This window comes from Silurus aristotelis (genome assembly GCF_946808225.1).
Source record: "Silurus aristotelis genome assembly, chromosome: 2".
Lineage (NCBI taxonomy): Eukaryota > Metazoa > Chordata > Actinopteri > Siluriformes > Siluridae > Silurus > Silurus aristotelis.
The window spans coordinates 37281298-37303863 of record NC_139575.1 but is presented as its reverse complement, the minus strand read 5'-3'; the positions used below and the strand labels follow the sequence as shown (position 1 = coordinate 37303863).

At 42.9% G+C, this 22566-nt stretch overlaps 1 protein-coding gene across 6 annotated transcripts in view; it reads left to right on the top strand.

Moving 5' to 3' along the window:
- The window catches only part of tanc1a (tetratricopeptide repeat, ankyrin repeat and coiled-coil containing 1a), a 59891-nt gene that overhangs the window by 25639 nt on the left and 11686 nt on the right, over positions 1-22566 (top strand). For all 6 annotated transcript variants that reach the window (XM_083524922.1, XM_083524921.1, XM_083524920.1 and 3 more), the window contains 10 exons: positions 1554-1785; positions 3795-4070; positions 7096-7221; positions 8076-8363; positions 8450-8592; positions 9813-10044; positions 14231-14397; positions 15591-16195; positions 21543-21651; positions 22173-22295. In XM_083524922.1, coding sequence (XP_083381048.1) covers positions 1554-1785; positions 3795-4070; positions 7096-7221; positions 8076-8363; positions 8450-8592; positions 9813-10044; positions 14231-14397; positions 15591-16195; positions 21543-21651; positions 22173-22295 — 2301 coding nt within the window. The remainder of the gene's footprint in view (positions 1-1553; positions 1786-3794; positions 4071-7095; positions 7222-8075; positions 8364-8449; positions 8593-9812; positions 10045-14230; positions 14398-15590; positions 16196-21542; positions 21652-22172; positions 22296-22566) is intronic.

Genomic DNA, 22566 nt, shown 5'->3' with positions numbered 1-22566 from the left:
TCCGCTGCGACGAGGGCAGCTTTATTGTTATCTTAGCGAAAAATGCGCGAGGCGACGCTGCGTTTATTTTGGAAAGGAGACACACAGATTGTTTTGGTGAAGATGAAAGATGCTGGAACGGGTGGAGGAAGCGATGCTGAGCAGGTGCATCATTCTCCATCTGACTGGGCGAAGGGCATTTAGCTGTTGGGGAGGGATGAGCGGGTGTGTGTGTGTGTGTGTGTGTGTGTGTGTGTGTGTGTGTGTGTGTGTGTGTGTGTGTGTGTACACAGTATGAGTGCAGGTTTGAAGTGGGTGGAGAGATGAGAGTCCTTCATCAGTGGACTGCTGGCAGGCGGCTGTTCTCAGGAGACCAGAGCTCCAGTACACTGATCTCACACACACACACACACACACACACACACACACCACAAAACCCATCACTCTGACCTATATAGAGATAGGCATAGAGAGGACAGAACTGGATCTAGGGCTAGATCTTCTGCGGATGAGAACAAGGGGAACGTTTTTTATTTAGCACACCCACATTTCTTCTCGCCAACATCACCACGAAAATATGATCTACATAATAGACAGAATAGAAGGATGTGCTGGATCAAGTGCTATTTTTAAACTTCTGAGATTCTCCTTATCTGTTTTCAATTTAAATTTATTCAATTGTCTTGTGTTTTTATGTTACAGTAAAGAGTCTGTTTAAAGTGTGGAGAAACACGTTTTCGAGAGACGTGAACATTTCTTTCTATGCAACAAACTGGTTCATGTGACGCTGTGGAGATTTCCTTTCACTAAACACATCTATAAATGTTCAGATGTTCCGCTTTATTTCTATAGGAAAATACTTTATCCGCATCAAAAACAGCTTTACACACTCTCGGGATCCGGGCGCTTCGTTTCTCCTAACGTTCAGCTGAAATGCTTTTCTGCGCCTCTTGAAAAACTCGCCAAAGTCGTTCTTCACTAGTCTGAGATTTTGTTACGATTCCAGTTCATCCCAGAGCAGTTCAATAGGATTTAGGTGCGGTGACTTGGCAGGTCGTTCCGTGATAGATATCACTCCAGAACTCACGCTTCGGCTTCATTATTTTGTTGTACGGTGAAGTCGCTTCCAATAAGCCGCAGTCCAGGCGGAATTACATGGTGTAATGGTGAAGAATGAAATGGTTGCCATGTTGGTCCCTTTCACTTTACCTGCTCCCAAACAACCCCAAACCATTACACTTCCACCTCCGTGTTTGACTAAAAGGGTAAGTCAGTTTGAGTTCTGCTTTTAGACACAAAAACGTCTAATTTGCACTTGGAACTTTCTTCCATTCATTTATTGTCCAGTTCTTGTGTGTGCATTTGATGCATAGAAACAAAAGGAACAAACATGTGTGTCTCCAAAACCATCAAAGACTTCACACTTTTTCCCACACACTATGTAAAGTCTTTCAGAACAGTATCAAGCAAGTGTAGGGGAAAAAGTAATAGATGAAGATGTTGCGCAATGGAAGATATCTATCCTGAAAAAAAAACCGTCTGATCTCTCCGGTTGTTTTGTTTGCTCTCCGCAGTGTATCGTCAGCAGTCAGGGAGCGAGTCCGTGTTCCACCCTGACCGACAGCACGGCGTCTCCCAGCGCCGAGAGCCCGTGTTCCAGCCTGGTGCTCGGCTCGGGTTCGGCAGAAAGAGCCCCGCCCCAGTGCTGCTCCGCTCCATGCAGCAGCAGCACCACCACCATTACCACCAGCACCACCATCACTACCCCCAGCTCCACACTGGAGAGCAAAGACAGCGGCATCATTGGTAAGAACGTACAACACGTACATACACACACAATTCTAAAGTGTATCTGATGGCTGAGTCATGCTTGGTAAGACCACATCTATCCCACGCTGAGATTACAGGCTGAGCATCAAAAACAACAGCTCGAGCAGAATCCCTGTCTCTCTGCCCCTTCACACTGCGCTAGTCTCGAATAAAACATGCCATTGTGCCAAAAATTAGAGCTCGTTATTTATTTTGCAATCCATCTGTAATACAATTCTGTGATGGGAGTTTTTGCGAAAGACGAGGCTGCACTAAAACAAGTACATGACAGTTTTATATTTGTATATAATCCAAAGTTACACCAACGTGAACAAGGTCAGTGATCAGCTTGGGCCGAGATTTGGGCATTAGGACAGTGTTTTCTGTTGCCACCAAAAGTGTGGATCTCCCACTGGATGTTTGAAACGATAAAATATAGCAAGAAAAGCAAGAAATAAAACATGCAACAAAGAAGAAAAATGCCAATTTAAATGCGATTTTTTTTTTCACACGTAAGATCACGATGCATGTTGTTTGAGATCCTTCTTCCTTCATTTGCAGCGATTGGGGAAAAAATTAGGCCTGTAACATATCATGTAATTAACAGCGATCATTTTCACTCTAGCCCCCAGGGGGCACTATATCCTGTGAAACACCAAAGCTAGTTTGGACAAAAGTACTGGGACACCTGACTATTTCAGCCATATGTGGTTCTTCTCTAATTTGTTAGCACGGAGTTGTGTAGGGTGTCTTTTGGATGTTCATGCCAGCTCCATGAAGGTCTGCTTTCCATGGGTTGGATTTGGTGGAAGATCTCCTGCTATTGAGCTCTAAACTATCATCCGTGTGACAAAATCTAGTGGAACATCTTCCCAGAAGAGTGGAGGTCCTTATAAAAGCAAATAGGATCAAATGTGAAATGGGATGTTCAGAAAGAAACACACACCAAGACTATGTTCTTTTTGGCACACTGATTTATGAAGGTCGGTGCTCCCTATGACTGTGCATGCAGCCATCTGTTGGCGTGATACAAAACTAGTCTCGAAACTTTTTGATACCACCTCATATGTAGTTCCTTCCTAAACTGTGAGCACAAACACATTTGTATAAAACGTGTTTGGATGTTCACTTGACTATGGACACCAAACCTGTTCCAGTTCCATGAAGATCAGCTTTACATGTGTTTGATCTGGTGAAAGATCTCCTGCTATAGAGCTACTATGATCGTTACTTATGTGTCATTCTTCTTATATACAGTAAAGTTTGCGGTCACCTGGTCATTAGTATGTTATGAGCTTTTTGAGCATCACATTTCACATTTAGTCCTGATTTGCTCCTATAATTCCCTCCACTCTTCTGGGAAGATGTTCCACTAGATTTTGGAGTGTGCTTATGGATATTTGTGTTCATCAGCCACAATGGTGTTAGTAAAGTCAGGTAGAAGGTGAGAAGGTGAGGAGACCTGGGACCTCAGAGCTCTATAGCAGGAGATCTTCCTCTCCAAACCATGTACACCAGATCTTCATGGAGCTCACTTTGTGTACTGCCATGCTGGAACAGGTTTGGGTTTCCGAGTTAAAAGGTGAACTCAAAATGTTATTACAGCGCATCCAAAGACGTCCAGTACAATTGTGTGCCTTCAGCGTTGTGGTAACAGTTTGGAGAAGAAACACATATGGAAGGAAAGGTCAAGTGTGCATGCAGTGTATATAGTCATTACCCACACCATTGTGTGTACAGTTTCACCAGAGTGTTTGTGTCCCTCAGCCATCCCCGAGTTGTGTTCTGGTGAAACTGGGACGGCCTTGTCTTTATTTCAGGTCTGCCTCAGCTTTGAAGTAGGACACCAGCACTGTTTTTTTATTCCCAGAATAGTGCTTTTTATTTGGATGCAGTAAAGAGAAGGACGACGAGAGATAACTGTAACGTACCACATCTACCACCTCGATCCTGTAACACGGATTAATGTGGTTTTAATTCAATCGCTTTTCTTATTGGTCCTGCAGCCACAGTGACCAGTTCGAGTGAGAACGAGGAGCGCTGTGGATCCAGTCTCGAGTGGGGAAAAGATGGTGCTGGAGGTGGAGGTGGAACCGTCAGAGGCCATCTTGCTCCTCCACCTGTAGCGCCCGTCTCTGGTGGAGACTCATCAGTGCCCAGCGAACCCCCAACCCCATCTTTGCCCCAGCCCCGGACTGCACCTGCCGCTCAGCCACCCTCAGAAGGACTCGCACCCTACCACAGCACCTCACTGGCCATGCCGAGGCCCAACTCAGTGGCAGGTTAGTGAGCGATCGCATCACTTCCTGTGAAATTAATTTATTCATCAGTTCGTCAAATCATTTACGCAATTAACTAATAGAAATTCCATTTATTTAGAAAAGTAAAAGTGTAAAACCTTTTTAATTAGAATGCACTGGTCCCCCGGAACTCGCGGGGGTTACGTTCTAAAACCCCCCACGAGTTCCGAAAATCCGCCAATTTTAGATGCACCCCTGCAGCCCCTTTAGTACCTTATTAAATTCATCCAGACTTTATGTCTATAAACAAAATAGTGTTTATTGTTGACCAAATACACAGTTTAAAATGTTATTCCTAACCTTTCTGAACATTTGGTCCCGTCGGGATTCACGCAAATTTTAAGATAATCCGCAACTTGGCGTTAATCAGGTTCCAAATAAGAACCCGTGGATTTTCCGAACTGCTGAGCTGCTTTACTTTGATTTACCATCGGCTGGATTTATAAACGTGGTCACACGGGGTCTCATCTATTTTACTGATTGATTGATTGATTGATTGATTGATTGATTGATTGATTGATTGATTGATTTCCATTTAGAGATCGCTGTTTTGCTCTTTTTCACTTTCCTAGTATGTCGACATGAAATCAATAAACAATTTACTTTTGGATTTCCAAACCCGATGGACATATAGATGTCCACAGCTCAACCTTCTACTTGATCACTTGGATCATTTTCCTATAATAACAACACAACACTTCCTATTAGACTGAGCATAATGTTTTTTAAACATCTCGTTCCACATTTGTTGTTATACCAACCTCCACTCTTCTGGGAAGATGTTCCACTAGATTTTGGAGTGTGCTTATGGAGATTTGTGTGTTAGATTTATATCGAAGTTGTTGCTTTGTGCCCAGGAGCATTGTGATGCTGGAACAGGTTGTATATATGACTGAGATTCACGTCACAAACGCTCAGCAATGCTCCAGATTCACTTTCTTTTTTTTATATATAAGTAGAGAATTGGATTATGTTTTATGTCATTTTAGTGCTGTGTTAACAAGTTTGACCCAAATACGATCCGAATCAGAGCTACTTTAAAGGACAGATTATTCCGAGTTCTTGTGATTGGATGGGAGAGGCTTTTCGGGGATTTGCTGTCCCTCCAGCAAATGTGTGTTTGTGTGCTTGTGCGTAAGTGTGTGTGTGTGTGTGTGTGTGTTGAAAAAGAACAACTTTGTCTTCCTTCTGTATAAGCATGTGTTGATCCCAGAGGAGAAAGCTCACCGTACCACCTCTGTGATTCTCCGGCTGCTGTCACAAGACATAAAAGTGCACACTTTTCCTTCTGCTGGCTGAACGATAAAAATACACGATTGTAGAAAGTGAAGCGGGTGAAGTTACTGTACATGCAGGATTATGGACCGACCGGGTAAAAGTCAGCAAATGCCTTTTTATTTTAAAGTTGTTTTTTTTTCGAAAGAATCCCCTGAAAATGTCAAAATTCACCCCCAAGCTGAGAAATCTGTTATTTCAGCCGATAAGTGTTGGAGAAAGAGAGCGGATTTGCCGACTTTCTTTCCTGTAAAAGCTTCATCAGGAGAGAGGAAGGTCAGCCATGTATCCTAGAGAACTGCCATCTGACAGCATCGCTCCCTTTTTTTCACTTCACTCCTCCCCATTCACCACCTCCTCCTCGTCACAATCATCATCCGTGTCACGCTCCATGTGCAGAGATACACGATTCAGGCTGATGAGATTACAGCGAGGACAGAGGGGACGTGGATGAGCAGAATGTGCTGGAAAAACTGATGAAAGACCGAGTATATATGGATTGGTGTAGGTCTGTGGTGTATTAGTTCCTGTGGAGGAGGCGTGGCCTTGGGACTGTGTCTCCCTGGTGTGTTAGTTCCACTAAAGAAGGCGTGGCCTCGGTCTGTGTCTCCTTGGTGTGTCAGTTCCACCAAAGGAGGCGTGGCCTCGGTCTGTGTCTCCTTGTTGTGTTAGTTACAGTAAAGGAGGCGTGGCCTCGGTCTGTGGCTGCTGGGTGAAGAGGGTGTGGCTTCTGTGGCTTCTTGGTTTATTAGTTCCAGTGAATGAGGCGTGGCCCCTGGGTCTGTCTGTCTCAGAAGTGGAAACATGATGTTTGCTTGTCAGTCCTACTAAATGGGCGTGGCTGTTTTACCTGTCAGTCCCAGTGAGGAAGGTGTGACAGGTTTCTGCTTGTAGTAACTGACAGGGACTGATGCCACGCCTCCTTCACTGAGGCCTCTATTCCTATAAGCCAATAGGAAGAAGGCGTGGTGTATATGTTATATGTGTCAGTCACTGAAAGTAGGAAGCTGATCATTTTTTATGTTTTTTAAATCGGGTAGCTGTGCTGCAGTAGTATGTAGTTCTTTTCGAAAAGCCTGGTTTACTGCTTCACAGCCTTCTTCTCTTCTGAGACACAGAGACGCTTTCAGACTCTCGATTCTTTTGTGCTTCGTCACCATTTCTACTGAGCTAATATCGGTGGAGACATGACCTCTTCTCCTCTCCTCTTTTCTCTTCTCTTTTCTTCTCTTCTCTTCTCTTCTCTTCTCTTCTCTTCTCTTCTCTTCTCTTCTCCTCTCCTCTCCTCTCGTCTCTTCTCTTCTCTGCTCTTCTTCTTATTCTTTTCTCTTCTCCTCTCGTCTCTTCTCTTCTCCTCTCGTCTCTTCTCTTCTCTGCTCTTTCCCTCTTTTCTCTTCTCTTCTCCTCTCTTCTCCTCCCCTCTCTTCTTTTCTCTTCTCTTTTCTTCTCTTCTCTTCTCTTCTCTGCTCTTCTCCTCTTCTCTCGTCTCTTCTCTTCTTCTCTCTTCTCTTCTCTTCTCTTCTCATGTTTTGTTTACAGATTAAAGTAATACACGGCGTATTTCAGCAGATTATATTGTATCATATACGTCTCTAAATCATACAGTATTAAATCACTGGCTGCTTTAAACGTTTAAACATAAATTGTTTTGTTGATGTACATCACACTCATCCTCTCTTTCCTCCCTCCCTCTCTCTGTCCCTCCCTCTCTTCTCTTTCTCTCACACTAAAGCCACCAGCAGTACTAAGCTGGAGGAGTTGACGTATCTGGATGAGCAGCGAAATGCCCCGATGCGTTCGTCCCTGCGTGGACCGTGGCATGGAGCACACACCAGCGGCCGCAACCAGGAGGGCAAAGGTATCAATATATCCCTTATAACTATAACCAAATGTGATACTCTACCTATAACTATTCAATAGGATACTCTACCAGCGTTGTAAGACTGGAAAAGACGAGAGTTTTTGAGAAACTTTCCATAGGAATGAATGAGAATAAACTAGGGATTTACAGAGTTGCAGTCGGGCCGATAACAGGCAACTTAAATGTAGTGAAAAATCTTGCAGCATGATTTTGGTTAAAACAACCAGATTTAATGCGATTTGAGTTGAATTTCTACCTGCACATTCATCAATCACATACACACAGCACACGTACTGCAGGGTTACTGAGGCCACGCCCCCTACATGCACCGTGCATTCATAATGCATCATTTCTTATATTCTGCACACTAAATAATGTAAAAGAAATTCCATCTTGGTGAGTATTTGTGTAAATTACATGAATATCACATAATTTTCTGTTTTAAACGTTCTTAAAATTATTCTAACAATTAAATCAAAAACGTCTTTTTTTTTTTTTTTGTATTTGAAACAGTATGAAAGTTTTTTTGTTTATACATGATACAGTTTATATATATTTTCCCAAAGTTTCAAAATAATTCTCGTAACATTCCCATAAATTCCTGGTAAATTTATATCTTAGAATATTTCCAAATTTCCCCCACATGATGTTCCCGTGGAAAATGTTTGGAAATTTACCAAAGATTTTCCGTCCCTTTTGTTGCACTTTGACTGATCTTTAGCTCTAAAAGATTGTTCATGAAATCTGTACAGCAGCTACATGTCTCTACATAGAAATCTAGTTTTATTGAACTGAATGTTTAATCTCCCAACATTCAGCTGTCATGTTCCTTGTTATACCCCTTGTTCCAGCTCGAATCACAGCGTATAAGCCTGTGGACATCATGCTCAAACCCTTGCTGTTTGAGGTTCCCAGCGTTAGCAGCACGGACGCCACGTTTGTAGGCCGTGAATGGCTGTTTCAGCGTCTGGAAGACGTCCTGACGGGCGAAGGGGAGACAGGGCCTGGACGTGGCGCGGTGGTGGTGGGCAACGTGGGCTTCGGAAAGACGGCGGTCATCTCCAGGCTCGTGGCTCTGAGTTGTCACGGGGGCCGGATGAGGCAGATCGCATCCAACAGTCCAGGAGCTTCACCTAAAAGTAAGGAGACAACGGTGCACTGTCCATGGTGCTTCCTGGTTATAAAAATAATACACTCACAATATGTGTGTGTATGTGTTTTGCAGCTGGAGGTAAAGGAAGTGACCACTGTATCCATGGCAGCCAGCTGAACCCTCCATCTCAGAGCCCCCACCGCAGCAGCAGCTGCCCTCCGACCCCCGACACACACCGGCACAGAGAGGAGGCTGTCAAGCGTCTAGCCAGCAAGGTTTTTAACACACACACACACACACACACTTTCTCTACGGAGTGTCCCAGAGGTTAAATTACGCAAAATAATTAAGTATTTACACAATTACACACATGACACTCATAAGATTGTTCTGTGCTTCTGTTTAAACATCTCATTCCACATTCAGTCTTCATTTGCCCTTATAATAAGCTGCACTCTTCTGGGAAGATGTTCCACTCGATTTTGTGGAGATTCATTCAGAAACAAAGGTGTTAGTAAAGTCAGGTACTGATGTGGGTGAGGTGAGGAGGGTTTTAAACTCTATAGCAGAAGATCTTCCACCAAATCCAACCCATGTAAAGCAGGGAGCCGGCTTTGTGCACAGGGACATGGTTTAGGCCTCGTTCAAGGGCCCCAGGAGTGGCAGCTTGGCCAGTAAACCAGAGCCTTAACCACTGAGCTAACATCTCACCCACATGTCAGGTGTACCAATACTTTTGAGCCGTAAAGTGTAATAACATAACATTATGAGCGGTGAAGTGAAAAACACTGATGATCTCTTTATCATGGCACCTGTTAGTGTGTGGATTTATTTATTAGGCAGCAGGTGAACATTTTGCCCTCAAAGTTGAAGTTAGAAGCAGGAAAAATGTCTGTAAGGATTTGAGCGAGTTTGACAAATTGTGACGTCTAGACGACTGGGTCTGAGCGTCTCCAAAACTGCAGCTCTTGTGGGATGTTCTAGTCTGCAGTTGTCAATATCTATCAAAAGTGCTCCAAGGAAGGAACAGTGGTGAACCGGTGACAGGGTCGTGGACCGCCGAGGGTCATTGATGCACATGAAGAGCGAAGGCTGGTCCGTGTGGTCCGATCCAACAGACGAGCTCCTGGAGCTCAAACTGCTGATCTGCTGATATCTAAGAAATTATTGCGACTGAAAAGCAGCACCTCCCATGCAGTTCTGACACCTTGCTCCTGTGTGTGTGTGTGTGTGTGTGTGTGTGTGTGTGTGTGTGTGTGTGTGTGTGTGTGTGTGTGTGTGTGTGTGTTTCTGCCTGGAACATGTTCCTGCATCTGGGCTTCATCTCGGCTGAACGTCCTAGTCTCGCCTTTTTAATCAGCCATCTGCCGGCCGCCGCTCGCTCGCTCTCCTGCACACCGACTGTGTGTTTCTGGGTTCAGGGGGGATCACTCGTACAGGAGTGTGGGAGAAAAAAAAAAGATCTCAGGTCGATCTGTTCGTCTTTCTCTTACAGGTGGTAGCGTATCATTACTGCCAGGCGGATAACACGTACACGTGCCTGGTGCCCGAGTTCGTGCACAGCGTGTCGGCGCTGCTGTGTCGCGCTCCTCGTCTCGACGCCTACAGAGAAATGCTGCTGAGGGAGAACCAGCTGCAGAGTCTGCTGAGCCTCCGCTCGTGCGTCCAGGATCCGGTCGCGGCTTTCCGAAGGGGCGTCCTGGAACCCCTCGTAATCCTGCGCAAGGGTGAGGGAACTCCCATAGAAACTCGTCATGAAAACACACTTCCAGGAAAGTTCAGGAATGCAGAAGGTCCACATGCGAGATGTTCTGCAATATTTACAAATGATGGACGTATTACAATTTCAGTGCATCAAACTGTAATTCATCAAATGGAACCTAATATTTTTCAGAATCTGGAAAAAAAAGGATAGAAAAGTAGATGTTTGGACTTTTCATAACCCTGGTAGGCTCACACCTGTATTTAGACCTAAGGGCAATGTGTAGTGTAGTGTTGTGTAGTGTAGTGTTGTGTAGTCTGAGTGTGTAGTGTAGTGTAGTGTAGTCTGAGTGTGTAGTGTAGTGAAGTCTGAGTGTGTAGTGTAGTGTTGTGTAGTGTTGTGTAGTCTGAGTGTGTAGTGTAGTGTAGTCTGAGTGTGTAGTGTAGTGTAGTCTGAGTGTGTAGCGTAGTGTAGACTGAGTGTGTAGTGTAGTGTAGACTGAGTGTGTGGTGTAGTGTAGTCTGAGTGTGTAGTGTAGTGTAGACTGAGTGTGTGTTGTAGTGTAGTCTGAGTGTGTAGTGTAGTGTAGTCTGAGTGTGTAGTGTAGTGTAGTGAAGTCTGAGTGTGTAGTGTAGTGTTGTGTAGTGTTGTGTAGTCTGAGTGTGTAGTGTAGTGTAGTCTGAGTGTGTAGTGTAGTGTAGTCTGAGTGTGTAGTGTAGTGTAGACTGAGTGTGTAGTGTAGTGTAGTCTGAGTGTGTAGTGTAGTGTAGACTGAGTGTGTGGTGTAGTGTAGTCTGAGTGTGTAGTGTAGTGTAGTGTAGTGAAGTGAAGTCTGAGTGTGTAGTGTAGTGTTGTGTAGTGTTGTGTAGTGTTGTGTAGTGTTGTGTAGTCTGAGTGTGTAGTGTAGTCTGAGTGTGTAGTGTAGTGTAGTCTGAGTGTGTAGCGTAGTGTACACTGAGTGTGTAGTGTAGTGTAGACTGAGTGTGTGGTGTAGTGTAGTCTGAGTGTGTAGTGTAGTGTAGACTGAGTGTGTGTTGTAGTGTAGTCTGAGTGTGTAGTGTAGTGTAGTCTGAGTGTGTAGTGTAGTGTAGTGAAGTCTGAGTGTGTAGTGTAGTGTTGTGTAGTGTTGTGTAGTCTGAGTGTGTAGTGTAGTGTAGTCTGAGTGTGTAGTGTAGTGTAGTCTGAGTGTGTAGTGTAGTGTAGACTGAGTGTGTAGTGTAGTGTAGTCTGAGTGTGTAGTGTAGTGTAGACTGAGTGTGTGGTGTAGTGTAGTCTGAGTGTGTAGTGTAGTGTAGTCTGAGTGTGTAGTGTAGTGTAGTGAAGTCTGAGTGTGTAGTGTAGTGTTGTGTAGTGTTGTATAGTCTGAGTGTGTAGTGTAGTGTAGTAAAGTCTGAGTGTGTAGTGTAGTGTTGTGTAGTCTGAGTGTGTAGTGTAGTGTAGTCTGAGTGTGTAGTGAAGTCTGAGTGTGTAGTGTAGTGTTGTGTAGTGTTGTGTAGTCTGAGTGTGTAGTGTAGTGTAGTCTGAGTGTGTAGTGTAGTGTAGACTGAGTGTGTAGTGTAATGTAGACTGAGTGTGTGGTGTAGTGTAGACTGAGTGTGTGGTGTAGTGTAGTCTGAGTGTGTAGTGTAGTGTAGTGTTGTGTAGTCTGAGTGTGTAGTGTAGTGTAGTGTAGTCTGAGTGTGTAGTGTAGTGTAGTGAAGTCTGAGTGTGTAGTGTAGTGTTGTGTAGTGTTGTGTAGTCGGAGTGTGTAGTGTAGTGTAGTCTGAGTGTGTAGTGTAGTGTAGACTGAGTGTGTAGTGTAGTGTAGACTGAGTGTGTGGTGTAGTGTAGACTGAGTGTGTGGTGTAGTGTAGTCTGAGTGTGTTGTGTAGTGTAGTGTTGTGTAGTCTGAGTGTGTAGTGTAGTGTAGTCTGAGTGTGTAGTGTAGTGTAGTGAAGTCTAAATGTGTAGTGTAGTGTTGTGTAGTGTTGTGTAGTGTTGTGTTGTGTAGTCTGAGTGTGTAGTGTAGTGTAGTCTGAGTGTGTAGTGTAGTGTAGTCTGAGTGTGTAGTGTAGTGTAGACTGAGTGTGTAGTGTAGTGTAGACTGAGTGTGTGGTGTAGTGTAGTCTGAGTGTGTAGTGTAGTGTAGACTGAGTGTGTGGTGTAGTGTAGTCTGAGTGTGTAGTGTAGTGTAGTCTGAGTGTGTGGTGTAGTGTAGACTGAGTGTGTGGTGTAGTGTAGTCTGAGTGTGTAGTGTAGTGTAGTGTTGTGTAGTCTGAGTGTGTAGTGTAGTGTAGTCTGAGTGTGTAGTGTAGTGTAGTGAAGTCTGAGTGTGTAGTGTAGTGTTGTGTAGTGTTGTGTAGTCTGAGTGTGTAGTGTAGTGTAGTCTGAGTGTGTAGTGTAGTGTAGACTGAGTGTGTAGTGTAGTGTAGACTGAGTGTTTGGTGTAGTGTAGACCGAGTGTGTGGTGTAGTGTAGTCTGAGTGTGTTGTGTAGTGTAGTGTTGTGTAGTCTGAGTGTGTAGTGTAGTGTAGTGTAGTCTGAGTGTGTAGTGTAGTGTAGTGAAGTCTGAGTGTGTAGTGTAGTGTTGTGTAGTGTTGTGTAGTCTGAGTGTGTAGTGTAGTGTAGTCTGAGTGTGTAGTGTAGTGTAGACTGTGTGTGTGGTGTAGTGTAGTCTGAGTGTGTAGTGTAGTGTAGTCTGAGTGTGTAGTGTATGTGTAGTGAAGTCTGAGTGTGTAGTGTAGTGTTGTGTAGTGTTGTGTAGTCTGAGTGTGTAGTGTAGTGTAGTAAAGTCTGAGTGTGTAGTGTAGTGTTGTGTAGTCTGAGTGTGTTGTGTAGTGTAGTGTAGTCTGAGTGTGTAGTGTAGTGTAGACTGTGTGTGTAGTGTAGTGTTGTGTAGTGTTGTGTAGTCTGAGTGTGTAGTGTAGTGTAGTCTGAGTGTGTAGTGTAGTGTAGTGTTGTGTAGTGTTGTGTAGTCTGAGTGTGTAGTGTAGTGTAGTCTGAGTGTGTAGTGTAGTGTAGTCTGAGTGTGTAGTGTAGTGTAGACTGAGTGTGTGGTGTAGTGTAGTCTGAGTGTGTAGTGTAGTGTAGTCTGAGTGTGTAGTGTAGTGTAGTGAAGTCTGAGTGTGTAGTGTAGTGTTGTGTAGTGTTGTGTAGTCTGAGTGTGTAGTGTAGTGTAGTAAAGTCTGAGTGTGTAGTGTTGTGTAGTCTGAGTGTGTAGTGTAGTGTAGTCTAAATGTGTAGTGAAGTCTGAGTGTGTAGTGTAGTGTAGTAAAGTCTGAGTGTGTAGTGTAGTGTTGTGTAGTGTTGTGTAGTCTGAGTGTGTAGTGTAGTGTAGTAAAGTCTGAGTGTGTAGTGTAGTGTTGTGTAGTCTGAGTGTGTAGTGTAGTGTAGTGTAGTCTGAGTGTGTAGTGAAGTCTGAGTGTGTAGTGTAGTGTTGTGTAGTGTTGTGTAGTGTTGTGTAGTCTGAGTGTGTAGTGTAGTGTAGTCTGAGTGTGTAGTGTAGTGTAGTGAAGTCTGAGTGTGTAGTGTAGTGTTGTGTAGTGTTGTGTAGTCTGAGTGTGTAGTGTAGTGTAGTAAAGTCTGAGTGTGTAGTGTAGTGTTGTGTAGTCTGAGTGTGTAGTGTAGTGTAGTCTGAGTGTGTAGTGAAGTCTGAGTGTGTAGTGTAGTGTTGTGTAGTGTTGTGTAGTCTGAGTGTGTAGTGTAGTGTAGTCTGAGTGTGTAGTGTAGTGTAGTGTTGTGTAGTGTTGTGTAGTCTGAGTGTGTAGTGATATAAAGTGGGATTTAAAAATGAAGATAAAAATAAATATAAAAAAAAAGTTTGATTCACTGAAATTTAAATGTATTCAAATCATATTATTTTTAATTATATTATTATTATTATTATATTATTATTATTATTATTATATTATTATTATTATTATATTATTATTATTATTATTATATTATTATTATTATTATTATATTATTATTATTATTATTCAGCTTTTAATAATTACAATTTAATACAAAAAAATTTGTTCTATTTTTAGTGACAAACATTTTTTTAACAGACAAAATATAAAGCGGCTCTCACACACACACACACACACACACACACACACACACACACACACACACACACACACACACACACACACACACACACACAAAATAAACATAATATTGCACGAATCTAAAGCACATTAACGTCTGTTGCCCTCTCCTGATCTTCCCCACGTGACCTGGTGCAGAGAGGAAGATCTCCGAGGACGACTACATCATCCTGGTGGACGGTCTGAACGAGGCCGAGTTCCACAAACCCGACTACGGAGACACGATCGCCTCCTTCATCTCCAAGATCATCTCCAAGTTCCCCACCTGGCTTAAACTGGTCGTCACTGTCAGGGTGAACCTGGTGGTGAGTTCGAACCTTCGAACGGGACTGATTTCGGATCAGTTTTATATTTAGGCTTGTGCTACTTTTTTATTTTATTTTTTATATATTTTTTGTAATTATTTAAATTTTTTTCCCATTTATGAATTCCTGGTTGCATTTCAATGCTGTTCCGTTTTGAATTAATTTGTTGATTAGTGGAATAATTTTTATTACAATTTTTATTTTATTTTATTTATAAATTTTTAAATTTTTATTGTTTTTTTTCCCAAAATGTGTCTAATAGTCCTCTGGTGGAGCAATTTTTTTTTCTAAGGAGAAAGAACCGATGCTATTGGCTCTTTATGATATAAACTGTGTGCACTAAATAGTAACCGTTTCTCCGAAATGCTAACATGCTGCAGTTTTTGGATCGAACTCGGTTACATGGAATAATACAAGGTGGCACAGGGGAAAGGGGGATTTTGGAATGTAGGAGTTTTTCGCTCTGAGGCGTGGGCAGTTGTGCGAGCAGTGCGAGCTCGTTTCGAACCCTTTACAGGTAGTTATAATGAAGCAGAGCAGGATTTTTAAATCCTTTTTTAGTTACTAAACAATTTTTAACATGAGTTTGGATACCTCACGAGGTGCGATACTCCAGAAAATACCATATTCCCCTTCTTTAGCTTTAGGACTGGTTTTTCTCCTGAAGCTACTGTAGCTGGCTGGTGGTTTGAAGCCATTTTGGCTGTTGCATTAAGCAGAACGTTTGTTCTGATCAGTCACCATGTTAACAGGCTGGATTGTGGCCTGCTGGGAGGGCGATTATATAAGAGGGGTCAGTGGCTCGGGTACAACGGTGCAGATGTCCAGAGAGAGACAGAGAGAAAGAGAGAGACAAAGAAGAAGAGAGAGAGAGAGATTCATAGCTACTCAATAGCAGGTGCTTGCTGCTGCCTGAAGTGACGAGTTTACGAAGTATTTACGGAGTAATTTTGTCAGTGTTTGGGTTGTAGGTGAGTGTTAAACATTAATCAAGAGACTTTATATTAATTACAGGTCATAAATTGTTCATAAGTTCATGAGGTTCATGAAATTTTTTTCGGCTCGTTGTAAGTGCAGTGTGACATCGATGCTTCAAAAAAAAGAACCAATTTTCAATTAATCGGGAAAGCTTTGCATTTCCTCTTCTGATTTCCTGTTTACCTTTTCCTCTGTTTATAACTGACTTCCTGCAGGACGTCACCAGCCTGCTCCCGTTCCCCATCATATCTCTGGACGACATCCACGACAAGTCCGTCTCTGCCGACCTGCACACGTACGTGCAGCACCGCGTGGAGCACAGCGCCTCCATCCTCAGCAACGTCACCGCCAGTGGCAAGAGCGAACCGGCGGCCGGGTCGAAGCTCAGCTCGCACCTGGTGAGCCGCAGTCAGGGTTCCTATCTCTACCTGAAGCTGGTGTTGGACCTGCTGGAGAAAGGCCACCTGTTGATCAAGAGCTCCGGTTACAAGGTGCTGCCCATGTCATTGACTGAACTCTACCTGCTTCAGTGCAACATCAGGTTCCCGACACCGGCGTCTTTCGAGCGGGTAATGCCCGTCCTGAACGTCGCTCTCGCCTCGCTGCACCCGCTAACCGACGAGCAGCTGTTCCGCACGCTAAACGCCGGCAACCTGAAAGCAACACTCGAATGGAGCGACTTCCAGCAACGCATGGAAGCGCTCTCCTGCTTCCTGATTGGCCGTCGTGACCGGACGCGCATGTTCTGCCACCCGTCCTTCAGGGAATGGCTGGTCTGGAGGGCAGACGGTGAGAGCACCGAGTTCCTGTGCGATCCGAGGTGAGCTACACTATACACTATATAGACAAAAGTTTGCAGATCCACATTTGCTCTAATAAGAAACTCCATTCTTGTGGGAAGATGTTTGACTAGATTTTGTGGAGATTCATTCATCCACAAGGGTGTTAGTACATTCAGGTACTGATGTAGGTGAGGTGAGGAGGCATCTGGGGTACAGTCAGTGGTTACATTCATTCATGTTCATTAGGGTTCCGAGCTCTAAAGCAGGAGATCTTCCACCAGTTCCACCAGATCTTCATGGAGCTGGTTTTGTCACGTTGTACTTAACCCGGATGCAGAGGACATTTCACAAAAGCCCCCCCGACACGACGTTAACCATGCGTGACCTTTTTCGCTGTGCAGAAAGCAGTCTGTGCTGTGGAGCCTTGCGTCTAGACGCCTTTTAACCAGCATTTAATCAAGCGGAGCCGGCGTGACACGGAGTAATTGATAGGGGCGTGTTATGAAAAAAAAAAGACTCTCAGGGCAGAGAGGACGTTCTCTTAAAATGCAACGTCTGGTATTACACGTCTCATCTCATTAAGAGCCGTGATCAGAATTCACACCGGACTAGACACAAGTGTGTGTTTGTGTGTGTGTGTGTGTGTCAGAGGTGGCAAAAGTACACTCATCCTTTACTTAAGTAGAAGTACAGATCCTCATGTTTTAAAATATCTATATTTAGATATAGATTGGATGGATGGATGGATGGATGGATGGATGGATGGATGGATGTGATAGCCTAGTGGGTTAATGTCAGGGTCCCCACTAGGATGAGTTTGAGAGTTTTATTCTGGTCGAGCTGGTGGTTGCTGTGTTGGTAAATAAAACTTCTGGACCTTGTCCACTCTGAAAACATTTCAATTCTGTCCTTTCTGTGTTGGATTAATTTCTTGATTTCCTGGTCTTTAATGAAAGATAACTCCACCAAAAAAAAAAAAAAAAAAAAAAAAAAGCACTTCTGTAGTAGCTCAGTGGGTTAAGGCTTGTGCCTGAACATGGTCCTTAATATAGTCCACGCTGGTGATAAGGTTTCAAAGCCGGTCCTACATGCCTTCTTTCTTACTGCGCTGGCATGAAACAAAGTATGAACCCTCCATAAAGCACACATGCTTTTCAGCAGTGGTCACTCAGTGGTTTAAGGCTTGTGCCTCATCTAAACATGCATCCCAGTCTGATCTCTTCCATGGTTCAGTGGGTTAAGGCTGGTGCCTCGCTGATGGTAAGGATCAGGGTTTTAATCCTGCTAGTTATGATGTCGGTTATGTTCCTGCTTCCTAAATCTTTCTTTAGCTTTATATTCTTGTGTTGATGGTTTAAAGGTAGATAGACCTGCTCTAAACAAACTCCCTGGCCTGTCTTCTCTGATGGTTCAGCGGGTTAAATCAGGTGTTGTGCTTTTGGTGGGGTTCAGGGTTCGAATCCTGCTTTCTGCCTGCCAGTCACGATCAGGATTCACTTCCTACATCTTTCTTTAGCGATATATTTTTGTTTTTAATGGGTTGAAAAGAAAGATAGACCTGCTCTAAACAAGCTTCCTAGCTGTCCTCACCGATGGTTCAATGGGTTAAGGTTGGTATCTTGCTGGTGGTGGGGATCAGAGTTCAAATCCTGCTATTTACAATGTCAAGTCAAGTTTATTTGTATTGCGCTTTTCACAACAGATATTGTCTCAAAGCAGCTTTACACAAATCAACAGTGAAGGTGAATGGTGTGAATTTGTCCCTGATGAGCAGCCGTGGTGACTGTGGCAAGGAAAAACTCCCTTAGATTTTATGAGGAAGAAACCTTGAGAGGAACCAGATTCAAAAGGGGAACCCACCCTCATTTTGGTGACATCAAGAGTTTGATCAAACCCACAATGTGGGTTCAACTTGTGCTACTTACATCTGTATTCGCTTCCTACATCTTTTTTTAGCATTAAATTCTTGTGTTGATGGTTTGAAAAGAAGGATAGACCTGCTCTAATCAAGCTTCCCATCCTGTTTTTTCCTGATAGCTTAGTGGGTTAAGGCTGGTACTTTGCTAATGTTGGTGGTCAGGGTTCAAACCTGGCTTTCTGTCTGCTAGTCATGAGGTAGGTTAAATTTCTGATTCCTACATCTTCATATTCTCGTTTTGATGGGTTAAAAAGAAAGATAGACCTGCTCTAAACAAGCTTCCCAGCTTGTCTTTCCTCATGGTTCAGTGGGTTAAGACTGGTATTTTGCTGTTGGTGGGGTTCAGGGTTCGAATCCTGCTTTCTGTGTTTCTTTCTGGTCTGAATTTCTTGCTTTGAAGCATGAAACGAAGGATAAACCCCCCAAAAAAAGAAGGTGAGCTGTGGGACTTGATGGCTTTGTGGTAAAAGCCTTGCCTCTGAGCTCAGAGGTTGCTGGTTCAAATCTGGCTTGTCCCCACACTGGGTAAGTTGTGTGGAAATTAGTGTGTGGTGAGTAATGAATTGGTTGACTGTGAACAAAGGCTGTGAAGACCTGCTGGGTTACAGACTCAGAAAGAAAGAAAGAAGAGGTTATTAAATAAATTTTTTGCCCGGAGATTATGTTCATCCTTTTTTGGATGTTTTTGCTTCATAACCCCCTGTTTTCAGCTTCTCAGATGCCAGGGGGGCAGACGCCTGAATATTGCCCCCCTGGTTCAGGATACGCCCTCTGAAACCGTCCACAGCCAACCTTCCACGCAGCCATTTCTGACACCTTCCTCACTACGGTCACCGGAACCTTCCACACTCTTAACTTTGAGTCCTGGCCGGGGTTTGAACCAGCAACCTCTCAACCCAGAGGCAAAGCTCTTCCAATTGAGCCACAGGATCTCCTGCAAGAACCTGATTTTTAGGACCTTTTTTGTTTTTTTTATAAAAACTTTTTAAACAATTTTAAGGAAATCTAAGGGGTAGGAATTGAACCGGGTGAGTCAGATAGCAGAGGCTGTATCACTAACCACTACACTACCAGAGGGGTGACAAACAAGGCTTTACTTATTGGACTCTTGGTTTTTCTATAGTTAAGAGACCACTATTTTCTCTTAGATCATGATGGTAGAGGGTCAAAACTTCTCCTTCCTGTACATTCTCTCAGTTACTCAAAGTCTATGAGAAGTGACTCAGGTACAAGAACCACATCTCCAACACCTGCACCACTGATATACCATGATTTACCAGCAACCAATTTTAATGACCTTTTATTGTTCTGTTTTTAAAAACTTCTTATAATGTTCAATATGAAACTAGAGGTAAGAATCGAACCAGGAAAGTCTTTCATCATAGATCACTAATAGCATTACTTTCAAAACTCAAAACTTTGTTAGACATGTAAATAAGCAGGAAAGACAGAGACAAAGACAAAGAGACACAGACACAGCTTTAGAAAGAGTGAGAAACAAATAGAGAGACAGCAAGAGAGAGACATATACAGTGAGACAGAGACATTTACTAAAAGAGACACAGAGACAATTAGATAGAGAAAATAGAGAGACAAAGATAGCGAGATATAGCCACTTCCTGTTGGAAGTGTTTATCCCGAGCGACTCTTAATGATCTAATTTACTAAAAGAGCAGTAGTGAGTTAAGTGTTTGCTCAGGTGCCCAAAACTGGCAGCTTGGAGGTGTTAAACATGTATCATATTTACAGCATGTGATATGTATGTAAGCATATGTACAGTGAATAAATATAAAGGCTATATCAGTGCAGAGACGTGTGGACATCATTTAGAGCCTTTGCTATGTTTCCACACGGACAGTTAATGAGGTGATACCGGAGAAACTGCACCTCTTCAAGTCAAGTCAGGAAGCTTATATATATCAAATTATAGACATTTTACAGATTTGAATGATGTATTGTTTTTATCTGTACCATCAATAAAGACAGTCATTTAAGTTTGTGTCGCCATTATGAGGGAAAAACCCACAAAACGCCACCTAGAGGGTTAATTGTGTAAAACATGGCGGATTTGGTGTTTGATTTGAGACTTGGCGCAAAAATAAAACAAATGTTCACTGATTAAAAATATTTTTATCAGGAGTTTATTTATTTATTTTAGATCTAAGAAAGGACGTCGTGGATAAACGTATTTTTTGCCGAAGGTTTTAATTGCGCCTCTTTATTTATTTATTTATTTATTTATTTATGTATTTACTTTTTCTATAAAAATGGTGAAACAGAAATGCGCTGAATTGATAGCGTTAATAAAATTTAGTGCCGTTTACAATCATTTTAATTTTGACAGCCAAATATACATATATATACATACATACTGTACATACATACATACATACATACATATATATTAATACAAAACTAATTAAAAATGTTACCTAATGAATGTATCCAGGCTGAAGATCCACATATAGAACACAAGCAGAGAAAAGATGATGATGATCAGGAATGTGTCTGTTCTCAGTCATGTTCTCATCACTGACTCCCTCTGTCTCATCCACATTAACCCCAAACTTCTCACTGCCTTCTGCCTGCTGATTCTTATCTTCATAAACTAGTCTACATCTGTGGTGAGTGAGGGTCAGGACTTTATACACCAGCGGATTGAAAAAGACGCGCAGTAACAGGAAATCGGTTGTTCGGCTGAAATCGGCACGCAGTGAAAATAAAAAATAATATTTCACCCAATCAGTGGATTAAAACTAAAGTAACGAGCTGGTTTTAAAAATGTAAGAAGTAAAAAGTACAGATATTTGTGTAAAAATTTAATGAGTAAAAGTAAAAAGTTGTCTGAAAAATAAATAGTGGAGTAAAAAACTGATACCAGAAAAATCTACTTAAGTACAGTAACGAAGTATTTGTACTCCATTACTTCCCTCCTCTGGTGTGTGTGTGTGTGTGTGTGTGTGTGTGTGTGTGTGTGTGTGTGTGTGTGTGTGTGTGTGTGTGTGTGCGTGGACGTGAGCCGTCATATAATTCACAAATTCGCATTTAATTGTATCGTATAACCCGATTTTCTATCAACAGATGAGAGCTTTAGGTTTCAGGACGAATAAAATTTGCATATTTAATTAATTTCATAGTGAACAGTTGATAATTAGGGCTGCAAAGGGGCGAAAAATTTCCGGAAATTTCCAAGGGATCTTCATCTGGGAAATTTGGGAATTATTCCAAAAAGTGGGATACTTACCAGGAATCTATGGGAATTAACAGGAATTTATCGGAATGAATTAGAAATTTAAGGAAATTGATATAAACTGTATCACATATAAACATAAACATATAAACATTTTGTTTGGTCAGAAGCTGCTTTTTTTTTTTATTTTTTTTTTTATGTAACTTTTGACTGATTTAATTGTTGTATAATTTTGTTGCTGTTGTTTGATGTGGCTGGTTTCACTCGTGTCACACAGGAGCGGACATGCCCTGATGGCCTTCATGCTCTCTCGACAAGAAGGGAAGCTGAACAGGCAGCAGACCATGGAGCTGGGTCACCACATCCTCAAAGCACACATATTCAAGGTATACACCAGGACGCACGCGGTCACATTTCACATGAAGAATTTCACCGATATCAGTGAAGCGGGAAGGGTCAAAAGAATTGACACCCGACACCCAACAATTACACCCATGTGTGGTTCTTTCCCAAACACAGTTGCTTACCATGGGTTGGATTTGATGAAAGATCTCCTGCTATAGAGCTCTAAACCCTCTTCCCCTCACCCACATCAGTACCTGACTTAACTAAACTAACACCATTGTAGCTGATCTTCACACAATCTAGTGGAACATCTTCCCAGAAGAGTGGAGCTCATTATAGCAGTAAATGGAGACTCAATCTGAAATGGGATTTTCAAAAAAGAAGCACATAGCAATCTTATGCTCGGGTGTCCACAAACTTTTGGCCATGTAGTGTGGTTTCTTCAGACAGCCTCAATAAAACACGACATGAATACTGATGCAGGCTGAAGAGACAGAAGGTGAAAGATCATATCTTTCATCAGAGTGAGTTAACGATGTTTTCCACGCTGTTCTCCTCGCAGGGACTCAGCAAGAGGACGGGCGTGTCCTCCAGCGTTCTCCAGGCCCTGTGGATCAGTCACAGTACAGACAGCCTGTCTGCTGCTCTGTCCTCACTCCGAAACCTCTACACACCCAACGTCAAGGTGAGTTACAGTAACACACAAATGCACACAATCGCACACACTCGCACACACTCCACATCCTTGTCCTTCACGTGCCCAACACATGCCGTACCTTCGGAAGCTTTTTCACGGTAATCAGCCCAAACTTTATTCTGCTTCATCCCGCTTCATCCCCCTCCATCCTGCATCATCCTGCTCTGTTCTGCCTTATCCTGCTTCATTCCCCTTCATCCTGCTACATACCGTTTCATCCATCTTCATCCTGCTTCATTCCCCTTCATCTTGCTTCATC